The sequence below is a fragment of the Molothrus aeneus genome, chromosome 3, assembly GCF_037042795.1.
Source record: "Molothrus aeneus isolate 106 chromosome 3, BPBGC_Maene_1.0, whole genome shotgun sequence".
In the NCBI taxonomy this organism is placed as follows: domain Eukaryota; kingdom Metazoa; phylum Chordata; class Aves; order Passeriformes; family Icteridae; genus Molothrus; species Molothrus aeneus.
Window position 1 is genome coordinate 6,925,930 of NC_089648.1, and position 24,470 is coordinate 6,950,399.

The window sequence follows — 24,470 nt, forward strand, 5'->3', positions numbered from 1 at the left end:
TAGTACTCCTGAGACTGTTTTACTGCAAACAGTGCAGGGGTTTTACCTGTCTGGAATACAGTACATTATTTTGCTTACTGCTTTCAAATATATTTTAAAAGAAAGGGAAAAGGAGAAGGAAATGAAGCTTAACTTGAAAATGCACCCAGTTTTTTCACTGAATGTGTTAATAATGTCTTGAGTGCAACTGTTCCTGCTTCCAAAACCAAGAATTGACTATTAGGTGTTCCCTTGAAGAAGTATTTTTCAAAAAACATTGCATAATACATTGTGTAGGCCAATATTGCCCTTCCACTTAGCATTTACTACCATTTTAATTTCTCATTGAATACAGTATTGTGTGGCTGATTGGCAAAACAATTAATATTGTCCACAGTGAACTCATTATATTAGACTTTGCTTTTGCAACCAGAATTATATAGCACAGATTCAGTGGATGTCTGTGAACTCAAAAGTCTGTGGAAAAATACAGTCAGCTTGACTCCATTTTTTTTAATTAAAAGAAGGCGAAAAGCAAGCTTACTTTGTAAACCTTTTTCTCACAGCAGTTTTGACTTAGTTCTTACTTCATTATTTCTAGCTTTAAACTTCATTATATTCCTTTAGGATAAACAGGTGTATAAGCAAAATGATCCCTTGGTTTTAGGCCTCTGATTGTATCTATTTTGTGTTACTGTTACCTTGTTCTTTGATTTTTGCGTGGGTTGTTTTTTGGGTTTTTTTAATGATTCTCTTTTTTTTCCCCTTTGTTTCAGCCAAACCTTTTACATCTAAAGTGAAACAGATGCGACTACATAAAGAAGATTTTGAGATTCTGAAAGTGATTGGTCGAGGAGCCTTTGGGGAGGTATGTGTGAGAAGGAGGTGGAAGGGTTTGGATAATTCTCTTGCAGACCTGCAGCACTGAGGAGAAGAGACAGTTCATAACAATACACTGGTATTCAGGTTTTTACATTATTTAGTCATAATGGATATTATAGGCCCACCTAATGTTTGATGCATGTACATTTTGTTTTATACATTCTTTGACAGCTCTTTTTAAGTCTTGTGAATTTTGAGAGCAGGCTCTCAATCAGATGGATTCAGAGACCATGTTTCACCTGCCTGAGGATAAATCATTTGCTTGACTAATTCTTGCCAGTGAGGAGATGGAGATCAGTTTGTAACTGATGGTACAGAAGTCTAATAATTGCTAATTTTCCTGATACCTATACAGTCTGAAAGTAGTTTTCAGCAGCTTAAATAGCCAAATATTGACACTGACATTCCAACAACATAGAGAAATATCTCTTTTCCTGTAATTGAGTTTCCTATTTTAATGAACTTTTGAATATTTTTCCTGTATTTCTTTTAAGGACTTCAGCAGATGTTATTTTCCTTTTCAGTTGTCACCTACTGCTGTCAAACCATACAATTTTTTACTGCTTCTGATTAAGCTATCTCTTACTTGAATTTGCCAGACAAGTCTGTTGATCACTAGGTTGAGGAAACTTTAAAATGTTAGCTTTCTGCCCCATTTTTCTTAATTCTTTTGGGTGCATGAGCTTTGTTTTTCATGCAGTACCCTGTAGGAAGAGCAATCTAATGTACAGCAGTGCCTTGAGTTTTTCATGGCTAAATATACTGCAGATGTGGGTAGTGTGTAAAGTCTCTGCAGGAGGTACTCCATACTTCCTGAAAATGCACATGAACTTAAACCCAAAGAATAAGAAAAAGATTTACTGATCAAAGTGTTGATTGCCTTTGGAAATGGAAGTTCTCTGTGACAGGAGAGGGTTTCTGGAGGCTCTGGCATGTGACAGAGAAGAGATGTTCTCAGGTTCACTTACGTGTTTGCATCTTGAGTGAAGATCAGTCTTTGCTGGTCTGTGATTGTGGGAGAGCAGACCCCTGTAGGTAGTATGTTAGGAAGAGGAATTTTTACTATAGTGTGTGCCACTACATACTCTGATCCCTATGTGCAGATAGAATCATTGGGCAGCTGTAAAAATAACAAAAAAGGTAGTATTTATTTAGCTGCTTTATCAGTCTTGATTTTGGTCCATCTGGAGTAAAGCTTCTTTATAAAGGAGACTGATGGCTGAAGTTACTCATGGATGATTTATCTTTAGTCTAAACCTCTGCCACAGAGAATGTTGCAATCTCCATTTTGATGTAAACACTTCTGCTTAAAAGATTAGCCTTGGTCAGTGCTACCATAGGAGTTGCAGCTGAGTTACAGGCTGTGTTAAATGTAAGAAAAATCGCTGATGTTGGTGCCTTCTTGTCAGGAGGATCATGCATGAAACCTGCCTTATATTGTGTTTTTAAGAGAAGTCATTTTTGTCTGCTAAATCAGCATCAAGCTCCACAGCAGCTGAACCACAGCAGCTGAACCACAAAGAACCACTTCTTTCTCAGGAAGTTCTTTGTGGTGAATCATCCCATGAACAGTGAGAATGTAACTTTCCCTGTCCCCTTCTGGGGACAGTCTGTGTGATTGCTTAGGTCTTCTCTTCTAGGAACAGTGTTTCTTTCTAATTCCTTATCTGAGGAAGATAACTTGACTCTATTAATTGTCAAAATCTTCAGTAAGGGGAAAAATGAAGCTCTTTCAGTGAAGATGTTTGGGTTTTTATGTTCTTAATAAATATTTGGAAGGATACGTGTCTTGCTGGCTTAGCAAAGACAAGTTCTACACAGACATTTGTCTTAGAAAAGAAGTTCTGGATGAAATTGCTAATTTTTCTGTAAAAGAACCAGTAAATATCTGAGGAAAATTGAAAAAAGGACCACCAAATTTTACTGCTACTTAAACCACAAAAAACTATATTAATATTAAATTGCACAATACTTGTATTTACTGAGACAGATTAAGAAATCTGAAAGAATGTATTTTCTTTCCAGCAAACTATAAATGAGACCAAGGTTGCTCTAGGTTACTGGGAGGGGTAATTTTTGTCTCCTGAATCAACATAATTCTGAAATTCTGTAGACTACAAAGTTAGTGCAAGTTTTCTTTGGCACAGTCTCAGACTTGTTCTTATTTTGATTTTACGCTACTCAATTTCTTCAATTTGCATAGTCAAGAAATATTTCCCTTTTTGTTTTTACAAGTTTAATGCAGACAAAAAGTAGTTTAAACTAGTTATTGCTTATAACTGTAAGAGTTCATTGTTCCTAGTTTTTGTTTTCCCCCTTACCCTGTTTTCTGCCTTCTGAAAAGGCTTCCTTTTTGTCAAATTATTCACATTCCCCTTCCCTCTCCATGCATGCATTTACTTATTTACAATTATATGTAAGAGTGCTGTCTTTAGAAAACACAGATGTTTTGCTTGGGGGAGGAGCAGGATTATCATGGTAAAATTAATAATGCGGGCTTCAAGCAATTCATTGTGCTGGCTTTGAGCAGCAGGGCTTGAAAAACCGAACTCAAAACAAAAAGACTTTAAACTTGGAAGCTGAAAAATGCTGCTAGGAAAGGTGAAGCAACTGGGCAACAGCTCTTAGTGGTGTCCCTCAGCAGTATAAAAGTGCAGTTTAGTGAAAGTTCTATCTAATACCAGAATTTTCAGTTGATTCTGTTATAGCTTTGAAAAAAAAAATCAGTGCATGCTTATGCTAGCAAATATTAGGTTGTTATGTTGTTGATATTTTGAAGATGATGAGTTTTGTACCTTGAGAATGAGCTAGTTACTCCTAACTTTTGTCATACAGTTATGAACAGTAACATTCTTTCTTGTCTGCTTGTTCTTGCTGGACAAGAAAACCAATGCTGAATCTTCTTTTCTACTTTTATTGTTTTTCTTTCTCTTTCAACTTTAATAGCTTCTATTCTAGGGTTTTTTTTTTCCTGTAAAAGGCTATTGCTTTTTAAGCAAAGGGAAAGTGCAGACAAATATCACAGAGACAAATAGCCAAGCTTGGGGCAGAAGGTGTCTGACAGCATGCCAAACTAGACTGCTGTTTGTGGGAAATATGGAAAATGGTTGGAAGAAGAGGAAAAAAAACTTCATATCTGGCTAAACCCAAGATGTTTACATCAGCACATACCAATTTTTTTTTTTTTTGGCTGTTCACAGGGAAATAAAATTTAAAAAAAATACCAGCCTTTAAAAAGTCTAATTTTTAGAAGTTCCAGTAGCAAGACACTTCAGGATCACTAGGAGTGTTTACTCTTTCTTCAGTCTTGACAGCTTTGCTAGGGAAGGGAAAAGATCAAAACAAAACTCAGTCTGTATTTGTGCCTTTGTGTAGGTAGTAAATACTCTGTGTATATGTAAACACTGCCTAGATTTGTAATCATGATTCAGAATTTTTTGTTACAATTAGAAACTGCATCAGTCTGCTCAGTGCTGAAGTGTCAGGTTTTACTTTCACAGTCTTGGAATAAGCATTTTGGAATTCACTTTCATAAAGCACTGAGACACCCCCAAAAACATGCTGTGATTGCAGAAAGATGATGATGATGTCTGTGATCTTTTGTGTGTGGTGGTTATTGATATGGAATAACATTAATGGCTTTCACTAAGACTAAAAGCTTCAGACTGATTGTAAACACAGCTGGTAAACACGAGTCTATTTTTGTTCTTTAGTCAGTCTTCAGGGCTGTTACACATTTGCAGAAGGTACCAAGCCCTTGTTCATGCCACAGAGGGCGGGTGTTCCAGATCCTCACCAAAGGCAGTGCTGTAGCTCCTGCACTTGTGTGCAAGTGGTTGCTGAATGGGAGACTGGAAATTTAGGCAGCTGTGCAGTCTTACTGGGTGTCTTTCAATAAGCAAGTCCTTTGCAGAATAGCACAGCCTTGCACTGAGCATGCTACAGGCAAGAAATGAATTCCTGAAATTGGCCTTGAAATACTTGTGTTGTCTTCTGCCTCTGGCTGCCTCTACTCCAGTGGTTAATGGTGGGGAAAAACTTATTTCCCATGCTGGACAGCAGGAGCTACTCAGCTTTAGTAGCAGCAGCCTTTTAATTTTTCCCAGCAAGAGTCCCAAAACACTTAAAGGTCTTTGGGGCACAGCTACGTTGTAGCTTCATACCACAGGCTGCATCGCCAAGGGTGTCCCTGTTATCCTAGTCATGTGGGATACAGTTTGAATACTGATAAGGTGCAATTTTGAGGCTTTCTCCTCTTGCTATTTCTCATTAGAAATTGATACAGGTAATGGCTTGCCAGAGCCTCTAAGATTTAGATAGTATAGCAAAAGGATAATCAAGATCAAATCCACACTCTGGGCTGTGTATCACTGCAAAAGATTCATCTTTCCCTCAAAAAAAAAAGGTGATTCTCTTGGGTTACCATGCACACCACAGAAACATTCTTTATGAATTAAAGTTATTATATTATAGGCTAAAGTAATAATCCATTTTTGTTTTTCAAATCTGAAAATTCCTTGATGGAGTCTAAATCTGAACTTGAACCTCATGTGAGGTAACCTTTAAAAATTTCAGCCCATATACTAGTTTAAACAAATAAATGTAATACCTTTCTGTCTTATATCTTCTTTTTATCTCCCTGCCACTGCCTCTCCCTGCAACCCCAGAAGGCAGCAGTGTCAAGAGCAGGGCTGATAATGTACATATGGGAAGTGATAGCTGCTTGGTCTGGGATTCTGTAGCTAGGCAAGAGGCACACTGTGAGATACACATTGGTTTAGACAGCAGAGTATTGCAGTCCTTCAGCCTGTGCTTTTGCCTCGTTTGTGAGGCTGTTGCAGCTGATGACACATCTGAAGATGGTTCAAAGAGGTTTGCATGACACTTCCTTCAAACTGTCTGATCCTGTATTTTCTTTTCTGTTATCACTGTCTTCACACATTGCTGGTTTACTGATTATGAGAGAGGTGAAAGGAATGTAGGATTCAACCTTGGTATTTTTTTTTTGTCACTGGCCTGCAAGATGAAGATGATGATAATCTGTGGGACAGCATGTTGCTTTGGAACCAGATGCACACAGGAATAAACTTTTATTTGCTTTAGTTTTAAAATTCCTTTGAAAGGGAAGAGGCAGAATGGTTGTTAAAATGTAGTGATTGTTGAACTTTACTGTAGTTGGGATGATAATGCTGGTCTAGTTCTGATCAGCAGCTTTGAGTTTGTGGCACTTTTATACCCATTTGGGTTAAGACACTGAGCTTTCCATACCCAGGGAATCCTGAACTGTGAAAACAAGTTTGTGTAAACTTCTGCCTTCCCTCTTTCCTAAAAATATTCTATGCTAGCTTATATTATAGCTAAACAAAACTAATATTCTTAGAAAAGGATGGTGTCAGTGAACTTCATTAATTTATTATTACAGAGGCCTATGGCATCTAATGTTTCAGAAGCTATGAGGAGAGGAGAGGCAGCTGGGCTGGCTTGTTTTGTTAAGTCTTACTTTTCTAGAAAATGTGCATTTTACTGTTTCCCTGTTGCTTACAACAGATACCATAAAGAACTCATTGAACTTCAGGTGGAAAAATGTGAAGTCATACTATCTTTGAAGAAAATCTAGTGCATGATTTGAAACGAGAGTGGAAGTTGCTTTATGGCAAATCTGCAGTTTTATTTGTTTTTAAAACCAAAACCACATTGTTTATCTTGATTTAGAAGCTGCTGTGCTGTTACCTTTTTGTTGAGGGCTCTAAAGTTTAAATAAGTGTGTAGCACTGAAGTCCAGGAATATAAAGCATAGAGCCAGAGAGCTTCATGTCATTATGATACAGCAAGAAGTGTGATGCTAAGAAATGCCAGTTTTCTTTGACAGTCACCTAGAAAAAAAATTATACCTAGGGAAAGTGTGATACATAAGGAAAGCTTACAATGAACTTGGAATTTTTCTGTACTATTGAGGTGTTTCTGTTTTGATGGTGTGGTATTTTGTGCATAGTAAAAATGTATCCAGAATACTTGAAAAAACCTCCAAAACTGCAAGGTTACATAAAAATGAAAACAATATGTATTTTCTTGTTGTAACTTATTTGTCTTTCATTTCCTTTTTCCAGGTTGCAGTAGTAAAACTGAAAAATGCAGATAAAGTTTTTGCCATGAAGATACTTAATAAGTGGGAGATGCTGAAGAGAGCTGAAGTAAGATTGCAGTAATGTTTTGCATGATTGTGTCCCCTCTTACTTTGCTGAATTGTCATTTGTCTGTCCCCAAGTCTCCATGTTTATTAGAGGGATGGAGGAAGTGCTTCACTATTTACTGGCAGTATAAAAAAAAATTAAATAAGCCTAAAGCAATTCATCAGAAGGGTTTAAATGTCCTGGAATCTTGACTTCTGTGGGGCTGAATGTTTTTTACATTAGGCCTTTTCTGTAATTGTCCAAAAATTACCAACTGCACAAGTGATCTTTTAATGCATTTGTTCCAGTTGGGAATGTAGTCTTTAGCAGGTATTTTCCATGGTGGAAGGTAACTACTGAGCTATAAGAAGGTAATTGCTGAGCTATAGCTCATCAAGTCAATTAGTTTCTCAGTAGTTAGAACTTAGTAAAGGCCCAATGAGTGGATTGAAAAATCAGAAAGATAAAAGTTTCAAATTAATTAGAATGCCTGTTTTCTAAAAATGTTCATCTGCAAAAATATGTGATAAAAAGTTCCTCATTATAGCTGGAGTCCATTTTGTGTCTGAAAAAGGTGGAGCAGCTCCTTCACCAGCCTTACTTTTGCCTTAGCTGTCTACTTTCTTTGTACAACTCTGCTCTTCACAAATCCTTGGTATATTTCCCCTGGATTCCTTTGAAAGGAAGCTTATTAAATGCAGCCTGCACCTGAATACTTGTGTATTAATTTTAGATGGAACATGTATCTAACTCTCTAATTTGCTTTGAAATTCTTCATCTATGCATACTAAAAATATGCTCATAAATATATAGTTTTTATTTGAAGACCTCAACTTTGCTGCTCTCAGACTGCCTTGCTGTTCAACTGCTTCCAAGTTTATTCTGATTTCCTCATTTATGTTTTAATTACATCTTGGTAGGAAGTGAGATCAATGGGAAACCATCACACTCTTAAAAAAATATATTCAGACAAATTAAAGCCAATTTCTGATGTGTGCACATCCTGTCTCTTTTAATGAAAATGTTATCACATTAAGAAGTATAAATGGCTTGCAGATTGTGGTTAGATGTGCACAATGTGTTTCCTTTTTATCCAGAAATTATTCAGATACTGAGCAATCTGGCAGTAGTCTTGATACAAAGAGGTATTTCTCTCCAAGACAAATGTCATTACTGTAAGTTTTATTATTTCACTGAAAAAGAAGAGACCGGGAATAAAGCTCCACTCTATTTTTAAATGTACCCTTTTAAAGTGAGTTTGAAAACTGTTTCTTTTCATTAGCATACAGTTATAAATAGGTTTCAAAAATTTTTCTCTATGCAAGGTATTAAAAATACTCTTCCCATGGGTCCAGCTGAATTTCTGAAAGTCTGAACCGTTAGCCTAAAAAGAATTACAGCAATGTTTTTCCATGTATTTGTAACCCACGGGTATATAGTGGAAAGAGAACCATCTGGAGTGAAAATGCATTATAAAGCATGACCTTTAGCAACTGTAACCTGTCATTTTTAAACATTCATGAGTGCTCTTCTTACTGCTGATGGGGAAAATGACCCATTTTTGCTCTTTTAGCAGTGTGCTGCACTAACATGAGATGCACAGGAAAATCATGCAGTCCAAAACCACAAGTGTATAGATAGATCTATATGTTCATATATATATATTCATATTCTATGTGTTAATGAACATATGTGTCAAGAGTGTGGAAAGTGGGAGTAATTTGTAAAAGCAGAAAGAGAGTATGTACTCAAAAGAGGGTTGAGAATGCCGGAGTAAGGTTGAGGACTGCAAGCTCTGAGTGCAAAAACTTTGTTACTGTAAAATTACACAGGTTGCAAAGTCAGTGTTCTTTTTCTGTATAATAACAGAGGATAAATTTTCCAAATGCTTGCCACTGTTGAGATGGGATGTAGAGCTGGGAATGTTACTGATACAAGGAGTACCTGGAAGTGTGTGACATCTTGCTGTGACACCCCCAGACCCGTCACCCTGAGCGTTGACAGTCACTTAGAGTTACACGTGTGCCCTGCCGGTGCCAGATGAGGCTCAGGAGAGACCAGGACAAATACCAGGCACCGTGGAAGCAGTCAGCATCCCCAGGAGGTGCTGACTCTGAGCTGTGAGGACATGAGCACCCAACAGCAGAGCAGGTCGAATTCTTTGCTGCTTGAAGGCCACGATAACAGGAGAGATACGACCACGGCACTGAGTTGGCTTTGCTGTGGCAGAGCTGGATCAGATGACCTCTGGAGGGCTCTGCCAACAGTTCAAGGAGAATGCCTAGGGAAGATGAAATGTAATGCTGGAATAATGGAAGGCACAAAAAAAGGGTTAATTTTAAAAAAGCCCGACTGAGCCATGTTACAGTAATTAAAAGAAGCACTGCTACTGTCTCTTTTTGTTGTTGCTGGATTTTTTGTTTTGCCTCTTCAACTCTCAGCTGTGATCTACTGTGGTAGTAGCTGTTGCTTCAGCTCTAGGCATGCTGCCCAGAGGTGGGTGTCTGGAGTGCTCAAGGAATGCACAGTCTTTTGTCAAATCATGGCAAAAACAAGTGGAATTACATAAACTCTTAGTAACCAGTTCTATTAGTTGTGTCATAACAAGTAGAAAACTACCTGTTATTTATCTTTGTGAAAACAAGAGTTCGTAGTTATTTCTCTCTGAAATATCTCAAAAGTTTACAAATAAGGAAGGAGAAAAATCAAGCTGAAACGTCAAACAGCTTTTCTTGCTTCTGAAGATGATCCATGCTCATTCTCCTACCCCAAGTCTATTTTTCATTCAATAATCTTTGAAGGTATTTGTTTGAAGTATGTCTTGTTATTTTCTCAGATTTCACTGATTTATCTCCTGCATTGTGCAATGATTCAAGTATGTCATCTTAATTTTTCCTGGTCTGCATAGTTCTTACTCACTGTATTCACCAAAAAAAGGACTTGTGATGGTTTATTTGCTTGGAGGAAGGAGTTACTTGCTGCTCTGTTTTTGCTGCATGTATTCTTGTGCATATCTCAATCTCAAATGATGTTTCACTTTTCATTCTTCACTTTCCAAATCTCACAACCAGCAAAAGCCATGCCAGAAGTCTGCTCTTTTCCTGTTGGATTTGGAAATCAAACTGAAAAAATAAAAAGCAAAGGCTTGAATTTTCTTTAAACTTAGCTGTCTCGGAGATGGAAGAGACAGAGCAGGGTTCAAAATTATGAAACATCTTTGTGAAGAGCAGAGTGTGCTGGAATAAAATATGGTCTGTGTTTTTCTCAAACTCTCCATCTGCCTTCTAAACAGAGCCTGTACAATATTATTCTTTCCTTTGCACTATTGTTTAGATCTCTTTTTTTCTGAACAAAATTGTGTGTTGGCTTTGTTATTTGGTGCTTTTTGTTTTCTTGTGATATTCACTTCAGAATTCACTTCCTTCAAATGTTTATGGGATTTCTTTGCTATAGTTTCTTTTTGGCTTTTCATCTATTTGGTCATTTTTTGTCTGTTATTCTGCAAAGTTGTTTCTGCTGAGATATTTTTTTCACTACTCAGGGCAAGTTGCAGGACCTTCATTGGATTAAATGCCTTGCTGCTTTGCACTTAGTTATTTTCTTCACATTTTACCTTCTTTTGTTTCGTACAAACCTGTGTTCCACAATTAAAACATTTGCGGGCAGTTCTTGTCCCTCCTCTGTTCCACTTGATATGAAGGCACCTCTTGCCTCCTGTTTTGCTTTCCAGTGTATTGAGGGGAAACCTCTTGGGATATCTGACCAACAGCTTATACCTGACAAGAGCAATATTTGCTTCTCCCTGCTTTTCCAGAGCAAGGGGTGTGGAGAAAGTGGTTAATGATTATCAAGTGATGACTACATGGTGTTATTGGCAGCTACTTTCAAATGAAAAGAACTGTGTGTGAGAACTCACGTGTAAAACTAGGCTAACACCATGATGAGATAAAACAGCAACACAAGACTCCAGATTCCAGCTGACTCCTAGAGCAGTTACAATTATCTAATGCCATTATTGATTGTTTGTCTTAATCATACATCCTGTCATTATTGATACATCAGGATTTTGACATTTTAGATGATGGGAAGCAACATCTTATTTATCCCTTTGCCTCACTTAACAGTACAGAGAAAGTACAACTGCTTAAATTTCAAGAAGGTGGTCACTTCTCATATCTATTTCTTTTTAGATTTTGTCATATTTGGATAGTGTAATAAATTAACTTTTTAACTGAGAGGCAGTTTTGATTTTTTTCCCCCCAAATATAATGTCAAAACACAGTCAACTTGCTAAATGTTTTTCTTTATATATTTTACCTAAAGTCTATAATTATTTTTCTCCCCTTCAGACAGCCTGTTTTCGAGAAGAGAGAGATGTGTTAGTGAATGGAGATAACCAGTGGATCACAACATTACATTATGCATTCCAGGATGAAAACTATTTAGTGAGTGTTGCTTTTATATATTTATATATATGTGTGTGTGGAAATGCAGAGTCTTGGTTTTGGTTTGAGACAGAAAAGTAGTTTATTTGTTAATTTTGTGTTCTGGACCATCCAGACCATGTGAGGATCTGTGATTTTTCCATAAAATTCTGAAGGGTGGAGATTGGTCAGAAACTTTGAAAGTTTTGCTATAAATACCTCAGGAAGGCTGGTTTGTTTTCTAAACCACTTTGCATTTGTTGATAAACTTTGGTCTTATCTGCATATTCTTTCTTATAATTTGTCATTCCAGTTTAATTGGATTCGTAAAATTGAAAGTGCTCTTACTAACATAGATTTTCTATTTTAATTTTTCATGATTAACTATGCTGATTACAGTTTTACAGAGAGAAACTGGGAGTAGACCTCTTTTGAAACAACTTACTATTTTGAGGACTTAAACTCAGTAAACTGTCTCAAAACAATAAAGCAGGAAAAATGCCTCTAAATGCTCATAAATAAGAGTTGGAAGCTGTAGTTGTAGATTAAAATGTCTCTTTTTTTTGTTATTTATTTTTGAGTATTTTGAATGACTTGCAAAAAGAAACTAATGTGGAAAAGTGGCCAATTTTCTATAAAACCTTTCCCACTTAAAAAATGTTTTGATTGTGATACAGTTTTGGTAGAATTTATACCTGAAAAAGTAAACAACTTTGCATTGATGGCTTTGGATTATTTGGGTTTTATTGCCCTGTGCTTTGGATTCTCTATCATTAACAATTCTAATAATTTTTTTTATTATTATCTACTGTACAACCACAGTAGTTTTTTCCTCCCAGTGTGTCCAATACAAAAAGTGCCATACAGGGAACTCTTGCAGACCCGTAGTGGTTTTTGCCATTATATTGCACTTTCTTCTGTCAATTCAGATGCCTGGGGATCCATGGATTTTGGTAGATTTTTATAGAAATGGGGCTCTGCATTTGTAAGTCCAACTGTTGGCGTAAATACCTCCCAGCCAGCTTTGTTAATGTGGACAGTAAAAATAATCTCATGTATTGTGTAATTCTGATCTTATCATTAAGAGCATTTCAAGGAAAATATTATATATTCCAGAGTAGCCTGCTAGAATTTGTTTTATTCCTGCCAGTTTCCTTGTTTTCACTAAGCACAGAGCAGGTTATGTTCTTCATCTTTGATAGTCTGCTGACAGGAGCTAGTTCTGCAGCCTGCTGGACAAAATATAAGAGATACTGAGAGTTTGTATCATCACTAGTTCTCCATGTGCTTTTTATTGAAATTGTGTGTAACACAAGTGGCCTTTAAAAAAAAAAAAATCTGTGTAGATTGAGCAGTAGATGTGGTTGTGCAGTGACTGTTGCTTGCCCTGAGATGGACCTCAACAAACTGGAGAGAGAGAAATCTCATGAATTTCAGCAAAGGGAAAGGCAATGCCCCGCATCTAGGCTTTATAATAAGAGAAACCAAGTACATGCAGGGGCCCAGGTGATTGGAAAGCAGCTTTACTTGAGGTCCTGGTGGATAACAAGCTTAGCCATGAGGCAGCAATGCACTCTTACAGTAAAATAGGCCAGGAGTGTTCTGGGCTCAAGGAAAAGTGTTGCCAGCAGGTCAGGGGAGGTCCTTCCTCTCCCCTCAGCTCTGCGCCTGAAGTGCTGTGTCCAGGTCTGACCTCCCCAGGGCAAAAGAGAGATGGAGCTACTGGAGCAAGTCTGTTGGGAGGCCAGAAAGATGATTGAGGCACTGGGGCATCCTTCCTGTGGGGAGAGCTGGGATTCTTCAGCCCAAGTAAATGTAGGATGGAAAGGGGGGTTATCATCAGTGTGTGTAAACACCCCATGGAGGGAATTGAGACAAGGGAGCTGGATTCCTCCCAGCGGTGCCTGGTGGGAGGACAGGAGCCAATGGGTACAACCTGAAATCCATGGAGTTTCATCAGAACCCAAGAAAACCCTTCTTTATTGGAAGATACTCAAACCCCAGCTGGAGACAGTCATCATCAGCCTTTTCTAGCTGACCCTACTTGAGCAGATGAGGTCTGAAGACGTCCCTTCCATTCCAAATCAATCTGTGATTTGGGATTAAATTCCTGTGTTAAGTTTCCACCAGCTACTAGAATTTAGAGTTCTTAAATCTATGCTTTTTCTTTCTCTTGGAAAGATAGTGCTGTCATACAGTAGTATTTTGAGAAATATTTGAGACTTGGATACATCTGGATGATTGTGTACATTTAGAAAGTATTTTTTATTATTATTATTTAGAAAGTATTTTTAAGGCTTTAAAAAACCCCTATTTTTATAAGAACCTGGATATTTGACATTGGATATTTGATGGAATTTTTAAATGTAAAATTTCATTTTTAGATTTAACTGTAATTCCTACACATGTATTTAGCTTCATTTGCACAGCCTAATACCCTGAGTTACAGTTTAGGTGTTGGCTTATTCAAGGAGTTGAAAGTTTCTGTGTTGTTAGGCTACTATGTTGCTCTTGCAAATTTAGGAGGAGGTGCAGAATCCTGTGTTTTAAGAGACAAAATTCATTATTTTGCTATATCCAGTAGCTGAGTTGTAGAGGTTTTCAAAGTGCTGAAGAATGAGTGCAGAGATCCCACATCAGTTAGGAAAATCTGAAGAGTTTTTTTTCAATATACATTCAAAGCAATAAATTCAGCTCTTGGAGATGTCTGTGCAATGCATCACTTAGTAATCAGTATCTGAATTTCCAAAGGCTTAATGCATTTTCTAAAACTGTAAAAACCAAGAAATTTATATTATCAGTCTTATTCCTGAAGGAGTGCAGGAGCACCCTGAATAGAAGATATTTATCTTCCATAAGGATTGCGAGCATAATTTAAGAACTTCATTATTCCTGTCACAAAGCAACAGATGAAAATTTGACTATCAACACATTTAAAATCTTGTGGAAATGCCTTTTTTACTTTCTAATGCACTTGGAATCAATGAGGATGCCCATGTTATTGTGTACCAAGCTGTTAAAATCTTTGTTCATCTCCTTTATTGTTATGGAAAATATGAGGGAAAAGAAAAAGGTGTAAGATTTCTGCCTGCCCCTCAACTTCCCTAGAGATGGCATAATTTTGCAGATTTTTTTAATTCATATTTTAGTGTCTTTTTCTGAAAATGGGAAAGGCAAACATGTAAGGGCAACTAATATAAATAGTCCCTTTAGGCTGTGTTTTCAGAATTTTAAAGAAACAAATTGGGGTTTTTATTATTACCTTTTCAATTTTTTTATATAATTTATGGTCTTCTTAAGAGTCACTGCTTCAAATGCAGTTAGGCTGCCTTCCTGGAAACAGACTGGAGCTCTAAGCAAAGACTTTGAGGGAGTCTAGTGGAAATTCATTCTCAGGGGTGTGATTTGATTCTTGGAGCTGTCCTGTAAAGGGCCAAGAGCTGAACTTTGGTAATCCTTGTGGGTCCCTTCCAGCTCAGGCTATTCTGTGATTCTAACTAACCTGTCCACAGTGATGTTTGAAAGTAATGTTTTAGCAGTGTGTGTTAAATTAGAATGTTAATAATTAGTTCTTTAACTATAATTAATTTGATTTTTTTCTTTCCCCCATTTAGCCTTTCAGGCACTGTTTCATAATTAAAAACAAACTAAACTAGGCTAAAATATATTAATCCTGAATTTCACACTTAAGTTTCACTTTTTCCAGTAATTTTAATTATGTTGCTAAAAGAAGTGGCATTTTATTCTGTAAATACAGTAAAATGCAGAAAGGCTCTGATTTCTTTAAAGTCCTTGCATCCACTTTTATGGCTGGCAAGTTTTATGTTTCATTAATATATGAGAAATCAATATTTTTCTCCATCCTTTCAATTAGAGAAGGTGACATGTTGTATTTTATGTTGCCAGGTCCTGAATCATGTGCAATGTCAACAGTTTCTGGAATTATGCTGTGGGTCACTGGAAGTCTCTCAGACTTTGCCTTAATCTAAATAGTCTTTAGATCAGAAATACACCTCTAAATAATCTAAAAACTTTGCTCTCCAAAGTAATTTGTTTAATGGGAAAAGAAGGTGGTAGGAAGAAAGGGAAGGGAAAGCCTTGGAAATTAGTGCAACATAAATGAGATTACAAATTTACACACTTGGTTCATTTTTATAGGTCTGTACTTAAAACCTTTACTCCTTTAGCTTTCTAACAAAGGGCATTGTTTTCATAAGGGAATCCAGAGGATCTAAATATTTCATGTTTGGTGATGGGACTGTGGATGAAGTTAATACTATTTTGTCATGAGGCTTACTGTATTTGGGGAGGTATAAATATGAAAATTATTCAAGTAGGCTAAATGCTAAACTGCAGCTGAACTGACTGCTGTTTTCAGAGCACTGAGCATCTTGGTTAGTTTTTTTTTTATGTCCATAATAATTTTTGCAGTGAATTAGTTTTTATGCTTAATGAATATTTAGTCTTTTATTCACTCAATAAATTGTGATTTTTTTTCCCCTCACTCTGTTCTCTTACTGTTTCCACTCCATAGTACCTGGTTATGGATTACTATGTTGGAGGAGATCTGCTTACATTGCTCAGCAAGTTTGAGGACAGACTCCCTGAAGATATGGCTCGTTTTTATTTGGCTGAAATGGTGATAGCCATCGATTCAGTTCATCAGTTGCATTATGTTCACAGGTAAGTAAGTAGAGCTCCAAATTCCTATTGGAGTTATGGAGAGCTACTTGACGGAGTGAAACTAGTTCCTGTTAGAAGATTTTAAGTGGGTAACAAGTGCTTGCTGTGTTAGTGAGCACAATAGAACCAATCTCTCTGTGTGTTGTGGTTATTGGAGCTGTTAATAAACTTGTACATCTGGTCAGAGACCTGAATGAGCCTCCACATGCATCTCATGACCCTTGCACACTGGAGTCCTTGAGAGTTAACGATCCATAATTTATAAAAGCAAAACTGGAAACCTGTTTGTGAAATGTGATCAACTTTGAGCAGGTTTATTGAAAGCTGAAATTCTGTTTCTTCATTAATCTATTCGATTTATACTGAAGCTGAAAACACAGCACTGTCTGCTTTTTGAATTTTTTTTCAGCATTTTCTTTTGGACTTAAGGGTGTTGTCTTGAAAATCAAGTGAGGACAGCTAAATGAATGGAAGTACTTAAAAATTGTGGTACTTACCTTTCCCTTGTTGTGTGTGTATATATATATGTATATATATGTATATATATGTATATATATATATAAGTCATTTGTGTTCTAGCTTTTTTGGAGACCATGTTTGATTCTTCCACAAAACTAGCATTATCTTTTCTGTGATCATTGTCTGCTGAACTCAGTGGTAATTCTTGTGTGCAGAGGAAAAGGTTATCTTACAAGAGGCAGAATCTTCAAATGCACTCAACAGATGTACTTGACTCTGACAGAAGTCAGGAGGAAAACTCCCAGTTCTTTAAGCTGAATCATTAAGTTGGCAGAATGAGCTCGTTTGATACATCCATCTATGGCTCTTAATTAGAGTCTGTACTAACCATGCCTTCTTTTACTGTTCCCACTTGGCTGCTTCACTGCAAAAAAGGTGTGAGGGGGAAAGTAGGGTTGGTTTTAGGGTGTTCTTTTTGTCCAAAACGTGTATTGTGGTTGGTTTTGGTGTGTTACTGGGCTGTGTTTTATTTCCTTTGGAATTCTGGCTTCTCATGAGAGGGCTGTAGGTGGGGTGGAGCTAAACTGCAAATCACTCTTCTGGAATAGTTTGAAGTCTGCTAGTTTGGCTGAAGAGCTGTGTCTGCCTGCTGAAGACAGCTTTGTGTGATAATGTCTCATGGAAAAACCTGGAGTACTTTCCCTGAGTAGTGAAGATTTGAACTGTGTATTTTCTGCCTTTGTTTTGTTTTGTTTTTTGCCTATAGGACCTGATGCGAAAGGTTTTTGCATTCAATTTAATTTTGAACTAATTCTTAAAATGTGTTTATGGGTGAATTGGTGAGACACTATTTAGTCTTGCAAGGTCTTTTACCCTATAAGTCTGCATATGGAGTAGTAACTCTGCAGAAGAACAGGCTCCTCCTACCTTTTCCTCCAAACAGATCAAAATCTTTGTAATTGAGTACTGTTAGTTTGTAATGTGCAACAGATGTGATGTTTCCATCTTCGAACAGTAGGGGAAATGTTGAAATAGGTGCTGGTGTAAAACTTGGGATGAAAATAGTAGCATTGCAGTTGAAAACAATGTGCTAATTATTATGCTTGCATATTTATTCATATGAATTTATAACAAAAAAAAGGGGGGGGGCTCTATGAATTCTTGGTCCTTTGTTTGATTTGTGGTGTTGCCAGTGAGCTTCATATTCATAAAGTTCTAAATGCCACTTTGGCATTTTATCTTTAGTACTGCTGTAATGCAATGCCTGTTTATAAAGGCATGTTTGGCAAGATTAAAAATGTAAAGAGCACTTGAGTATATGTTAAATGATCAGCCTTTGAAATGAGACCTGTTTCACTGTTAGTTTTATTAAGATGTTTTCAACTGGTAAAGCAAAAGAAAGGAAAAGAAAACACATCATCTGAATGCCCCTAATGCTCTTTTCCTGAAGGCTTAACCATGGTGGCCACATCCTTTTTTGGGAGTGCCTTGCACACAGCAAAGGATGTAGAAGAAGAAGGAGGAAATAGTGCTAAAAGCTGGATTAATGTAGCAGCTGCAGTAGTGGTTTTTCAGATGAATAGCCAGTGTGCATCAGGATTTGATCTGCGTTGTTGCTACTGAACTAGAAACTGTGCTTTAGGCATGTTTTGGTCAAGGTTCTGTTCACACAGTAAGATAGCAGATTGCTTTGTTTTGTTTCCTTTTAGTGCCCCAGTTCTTTCAGGATAGATTTTCACATTAACCATTCACAGTGGTATACTCCAATGATAATTTTCTGGTTTTCTGTGGATGTTTTTGTACTTCATAAAAATGAAATTTCTGTTTTTCTTTGAAGTATGTCACTCCTCTTGTGCCTTTCTAGCATCAATCTCTTTTCAGTTGTCAATTAGTTTTGTTTGGGAGTGATGCTGATTGCAGTGGCTGTTTGTGTGCCAACCACTCTGAAAGTGCAAGACACTTTCCTTTCCTGAAGTACATTGGCCAAGATTCTGAAATGTCAAGTAGAAACAACCTCAGGATTACTTAAATTACTTGATTTCAGGTTTTCAGTTCCAAATTTGAATGCTCTTTCTGCACTAGCATTGTGGGATTGTAGGATGAATTTATAGTGAGGAGATCGAAATCTAGGTACTAATAAAATTGTGCAGATAAATTACATGGTGTTTTTGAAGCTATCCCCTGATACCTAATGAAATTAAGAAAAAGAAAAGTTGCTAGCTAAAAATAACATCAGTACTACCATTTTTAGGGTATTCCTAATGTTTTCTCAGTTTCAACAAATATGTGATCCAATATTTTTGAGATAACATCAATCAGAACAGAAATATTGGATAATTTTTCATTTCTGACTAACTAATTTCTATGAACAAATCTTGTGGCATTTTACCTGGTAGCTAAATGATGGCTCAGAATGTAAACAAAATAGCCTTTTCTTTACTATCTTAGCTTTTGCCATTGATAGGAATTCACTAGCACTGGCACTACCAAGTCATGTTGACAGCTCAAGGCTAGCTTTAGGAAGGAAACTTCATCTAAGGTAAATATGTGTACAGCTGTTCAAAATGAGAAAGAAAGTGCATATTTGTATCTCTCACAAATGCACAACTTGGCTGGGGAGCTTGTACCTAACCCTGATATCTTCAGCTAGAATTTGTACCAATGAAGTGATGCTTGCTTTTAGACCAAGGTTAAATATTGTCTTGTGTCAGTGTTCTGCAATTTGTCTTTTATCTTATATATATTTTAACACCTTTCTTCTGCTTTTCTTCCCCCCCCTCCTCCCTGAAAAAAGTCTCCACATGTATTAATCTTAATTTTAGTTTCAAGGTTGTGCTGTTTGTTAATTCTTCATGGCATATGTTAAAAGCTTATATTTGCATGCATTATCAACTGTCTAGGTGTGGACTGCAGTAAAACTCTTCTCAGCTTAAGCTAAGTAGCTACACTTTCTTTATGCATGTTGTGTTACCTCAAACACATAAAAATTGTTTTTCCTACAACACCTTCATGATTTTATTGGTGAACCAGGTTTTCTCTCAGTTTTATATAAAGTAGAAATTCTTAGGTTTTGCCTAAATTCTTTGGAGTAAAAAAAGATTGGAGAAGGCCTGGCTGCCATGGGAGGAAATTTTTCCTGCGAATTGCAGAAGATGCCCTCTGGAGAGGAGCTTGTCCTGGGCACACTCAGTGTGCCGCTGGTGGCTTTGTACACCCCTGCACTGTCTCTGCTGGTGCCTTTCGTGCTGTCTTCTGAGGCAGCCTCTTAATAAGGGTGCATCTAAGTCTATCTCCGTCCTAAATTTAATTTGGGACATTAGAGCTTCTTGAATATTACAGAATTATAAGTGTTTATGTGCTTAAATAATTTTCATCTTGACTTTCTTTCCTCCATCTATTTATTCTGTGCAGGGCTGCACAGTGATTCAGGGCAGAGACAATTTGAATCAAGGGAGTGTTCAACATTTAGGCTCATGATCCTCCAGACCACTGCAAAAATATTCATTTAAAATAGTTTTCATATATTGGCACCCACCCACATTAAACAGCCGTCTTTTTCTATTGAATGGTAAAACAATCCTTAGTTACCTTCTTACTAAGAAAATATTTTGGGAAGATTATGAAACACCTGTGTTAATTGCTATTTTTGTTGGTTAAGTTTATGGGAGGATAGTTAAGACTACAGGGCAAACTCTTTAAGTTACATACATGTCAGGTGTTGTCTTTTGCATGTGAAAAGATAGGCGTGCAAAGCATAAACACACCCACTTCCAGAAAGTATGTGTAATTTCAGTTAGCTCCATCAGGGTGCTTCTGCATTTCTGGTTGCTGCTGTCTTTTAGTTGGAAGGATTGTAGCATTCTAAACCACCAGATAACTTTTCTTATTCTTCTCTTTCGATTTTCTCTATCAGCTTCTAAAATTTCAGCTGAGCTTCACTGGAACATTTGAGTTCTTAAAATGTAGAGCAGCAGAATTCTCTGAGGAAGTGACATCCTTTCTGAGAAATACTGAACATAAGGGAATAAATCCATTAGAGGCATAAAAGAACTGTCTATTCCCTATCAAGCCAGACTCTTTGCTTTTAAGAAGAAGGTACTATTTGTCCTCAGTAGAAATCATCTTAGGGACATCCCTGAAATATTTCCTGTCGGCAGGGAGCTGAAATCTGGTATCCTTTGTAGGATGCATTTCACTTCCAACTATAAGTTTCAGTGCCAGCGTATCCATTTTTGACTTGCTGAATAAGTGGTTTTCTGTCTTCTGGGTGTATCCCATCTTTACTGATCATTAATTTGCTTAAGTGGAAAATTTAGGGGTGGAAGGCCCATCTTGGGAGTCAGCTGCATTGCGTGGTGTGTCTGAGTTGAGTTGGCACAAGGATGAGCCAAGCGCTCTGGCCTTGGGTAAAGTGAGCCCTCATTGTGGGTTTGAAAGAAAGCAACGTCGTATTTTAAGTGTTTACCAAACTTTGCAACAGACATAATGTGGAATACACACATGAAGATGTCCTTACAAAGTGCTGAGAGTGAAGGAAACAGGGCTAGAAAAATAAGGAAAAAATAACATCGGATTATTTTGATAGTTACTGAAAATGTATTGCTTTGAAATGTGGCATGGTTTAGTTTTACATAGAAAACTTCAGGACAGAAAGTTATTTTAGTGAGTGTTTGGTAAGCCAGTGCTTCCTTAGAAGGTATTCTGTGACAAAGGTAGGAGAGCTCTGTGAGCTGTTTCTGCTCCATTTTTCCACTGAAGAGGGGCTGGGATACAAAGGTTCCCTGGGCCTTCATTCTGCCCTGTGACCTCGGATGGTCCAAACGCTGGCAGCTGCTCTAAAGTGTGCCCTCAGGGTGGCACCTGACCTGCACTGAGGGCCTGGTGAGGTTAATGCTGTTAGACTACCATTCATTGGTAGGATTTCCAAAGGGGCCTGCCATGACCTAGAAGCATTTTGAAATAAAAGGCCCACAGATGCTTGGAGTGCCAAGAGCCTGTGGATCACACTGGTTGTACATCAATAAGAAGGCAAATGGTTTCTTGGAGATTCTCATGGAAGTGCTAATTTGAGTGAAAGCTGTGCAGTGGGTATAGACCTATATGTATATTCTGTGTTATTCAAGCAGAAGGAGTTTAAAACCCCTAAATCCAGCCCCTAAAGCAACAGTAGCCTTGTGTAGTCCTTTCAGCAGAGGTGTCTTTACAAATCTATCTTTGGACCTTTTTTCTCCCATTGTTCCTCTCTCCCCAAGCTCCAGGCATTCCTTCTTCCCTGCTGAAACAAAGGCTTGTGGCACTGTGCAGGGTACTGAACAGGGACACCAGGCCAAGTTAGAAGTAATTTAACATTTTAACTAATCTAGGTCAGTTTTTCAATCTTACAGAGAATAGAAGGAAGTTGCTTTAAGCTACCTTTCCAATAAAAACATTGTTCATTACATTGTGCCTGTTTCACACCCCTTGAGTGGTACTTGGGATAGCTGGAGATGTGATTTTAAAGAGGGGGCATGAGAAACAGTTCTATCATTAATGTATTATACCCTCAGCTTAGAGTAAAAACTTCCCCTTTAATGGTTGACCTCCTAACAGAGGAGGTTGTTGATTATTGTCAGCTGAGGAAGGCTGGCAACACAAGGACTGCACCCCTCATTTCCTTCTGAGTGCCTACCTGCCCTTTAGCTGGTAGTAGTTCTCCTGTACTAGAAAGGAAACTCAGGAAAAGGAGGAATGTGTAGATGAAGAGTTTCTACTTATCCATGTCAGTTTGTGCACCTTCTGGGTGTGATTGCTTGAAAGGCAGGTGGATGTGAGCACTCTGCCAGACGGTGTGTAATCCCCCTGAGGTAGGAAATGGTTGTGGTTGTCATAAAGCAGAAATGTTTAAACCCTCCTAAAAGTGAAAATGAAAGAGAGAGACAAGAGATAGAGTTTGATTGGAAAGGGTCCTTTTTAACTCTTAAGGAGAAAATTATTAATGCCTGAAGTTTTCCATAGAAAAACCTGTGGTCTTCCCTTCCAAGTAATAATGTTTAAAGCAACACTCAGAGGATGCTAAATGTGATGGAACTTTCCAAGAGCTCCTGCTGCATAAAGATTGGTTTGACTTCTTTGGTGTTCGCAGAAGAAATGTCCACATTAGAACAGTCATAGCTCTGACAGGAGATCAGTCTCAATGTTTAATGAAGTCAGAGGTGCTCACAGAATTTAATAACTTCTTTTGAGGACAAAACATTCCCATTTGAAAGCTGTTTTTATGTAAATTAAGTTATAATTTCACACTCATTCTCTTCTGATCATTTCAGAAGAGAAATGCTGGAAATGCTTTTTCCTACTACTTTCTGTGATATCCAAAATCAACATCAGGAAAGTAGGAAAAAACCATATTCCTTATTTCTGAATTTTTTGTCTCAATGACTGTGCTTCTGAGGGTGTAATTAGCTGTTTATTTGGTGAACAAGATATAGGTAGTAATTAACTTTCAGTGATTTTGTTGTTCTTTATTAAGTTCAGAATGATGCAGGCAGAAATGAAGTAGTTGTGTGATAGTCTTCATATTCTCAAGTTTTTTGTTGTATGGTAAGGAAACTATCTGTCTCATGTTTTGTCTTCTGCAGACCTTCCGTTTCATTATCTCTTTGTGAACACAGTATTTATTTCATAACTGCCTTGTTTCATGGGTCTTCAATTTTTTATTAATTAATACCTTGTGTGTTCCTCAAGTTCCTTCTTGAAATTCCTTTATTTTATGTGCCCTTTGCTTCCTTTTTGGTATTTGAAATACAATTAAGTTTATATTATTTGATTACATAAGATTAGAAGCTGCACTGAACAAATTCATTATCATTAGCTGACTTGGAATGTCATGTAGATTTCTCATTGCATAAATAAGCAATAATAAATTGGCTTTAGAATCTGATATTCCTGCAGTGTTCATATAAAACTGAAATGCTTGAATGTATTATAAGAAGTGTTTTAAAACCTGGTTTCTTGCTAGAGCATTCTTCCCAGTGAATATTTGTTAAATTTGGAGTGAAAATATTTTAAGTAGGTGAACTTTCAGATCTAACAAGTAGAAATTTGATGTTTGAATTTCTGAGTTGAATGGCTGTTGCCTCAGCCACTAAATGTAGTACTTCCCTTTTTTCACAGTGAATTAAGATAACCTTGCAAGATATCTTATTATAATAAGATGTCGGGGTAAGAATCTGATTCCTGGAAGGACAATTAAGGAAATATTAGTCCAAATAACATTGTCTGCATTGAAGCTGTTCTTCAGTAAACATTTCCTTCTTGCATTTCCAGAAGAGCTGTTGTTGCATTGATAGAGGAGCCTAGCTTGTGTTCCTTTTTAACAACAGCAAAATACTGCTGGCTTTTAACTTCTTAAATGAGAAAAAAATAGGTCACTTAACATCCTGCAAATTAGAATACTGCTTACCAAGCAGATGCTTGCATGAGGTCAGGCTTGGTTCAGTTGTGGAAGGTTCCATGGTTGGGGGTCAGGGCAGCAAGACCTTGTGGAACTTTATCTGAAAAGTTGCATTAAGATCTTTATTGACTTAGGTGCTGTGATGTTTGTGCTGTTCAGTTTTTCTTTATTAGCTATTGGGGGGCAGCCTTTAGCATTTCCTCCTGCAGCAGGAAGCTGTGATATTGCTGCCACTGTAACTCAGGAGTTCTTAATCAGATACAGTGTGTGAAGTCCTGGAAAAGGGCATTAGAAAGGTACCAAAAGAAAACAGTGGCTTAGAAGAAGAAAGGAAGAAAAGGGAGGAGGGGCTAAAATCAGATCTGATACAATAGTAGCAAAGTTATGTCTTCTTCGTATAGGAAATTGAACTAGCACAGAGAGGAATTTACTTTTATGTAAGTG

The 24,470-nt window shown here is 37.3% G+C and overlaps 1 protein-coding gene across 9 annotated transcripts in view; it reads left to right on the forward strand.

Moving 5' to 3' along the window:
• Positions 1-24,470, forward strand: part of CDC42BPA (CDC42 binding protein kinase alpha) — a 183,434-nt gene that overhangs the window by 57,627 nt on the left and 101,337 nt on the right. For all 9 annotated transcript variants that reach the window (XM_066546193.1, XM_066546186.1, XM_066546189.1 and 6 more), the window contains exons 3-6: positions 756-847; positions 6,969-7,052; positions 11,381-11,476; positions 15,990-16,138. In XM_066546193.1, coding sequence (XP_066402290.1) covers positions 756-847; positions 6,969-7,052; positions 11,381-11,476; positions 15,990-16,138 — 421 coding nt within the window. The remainder of the gene's footprint in view (positions 1-755; positions 848-6,968; positions 7,053-11,380; positions 11,477-15,989; positions 16,139-24,470) is intronic.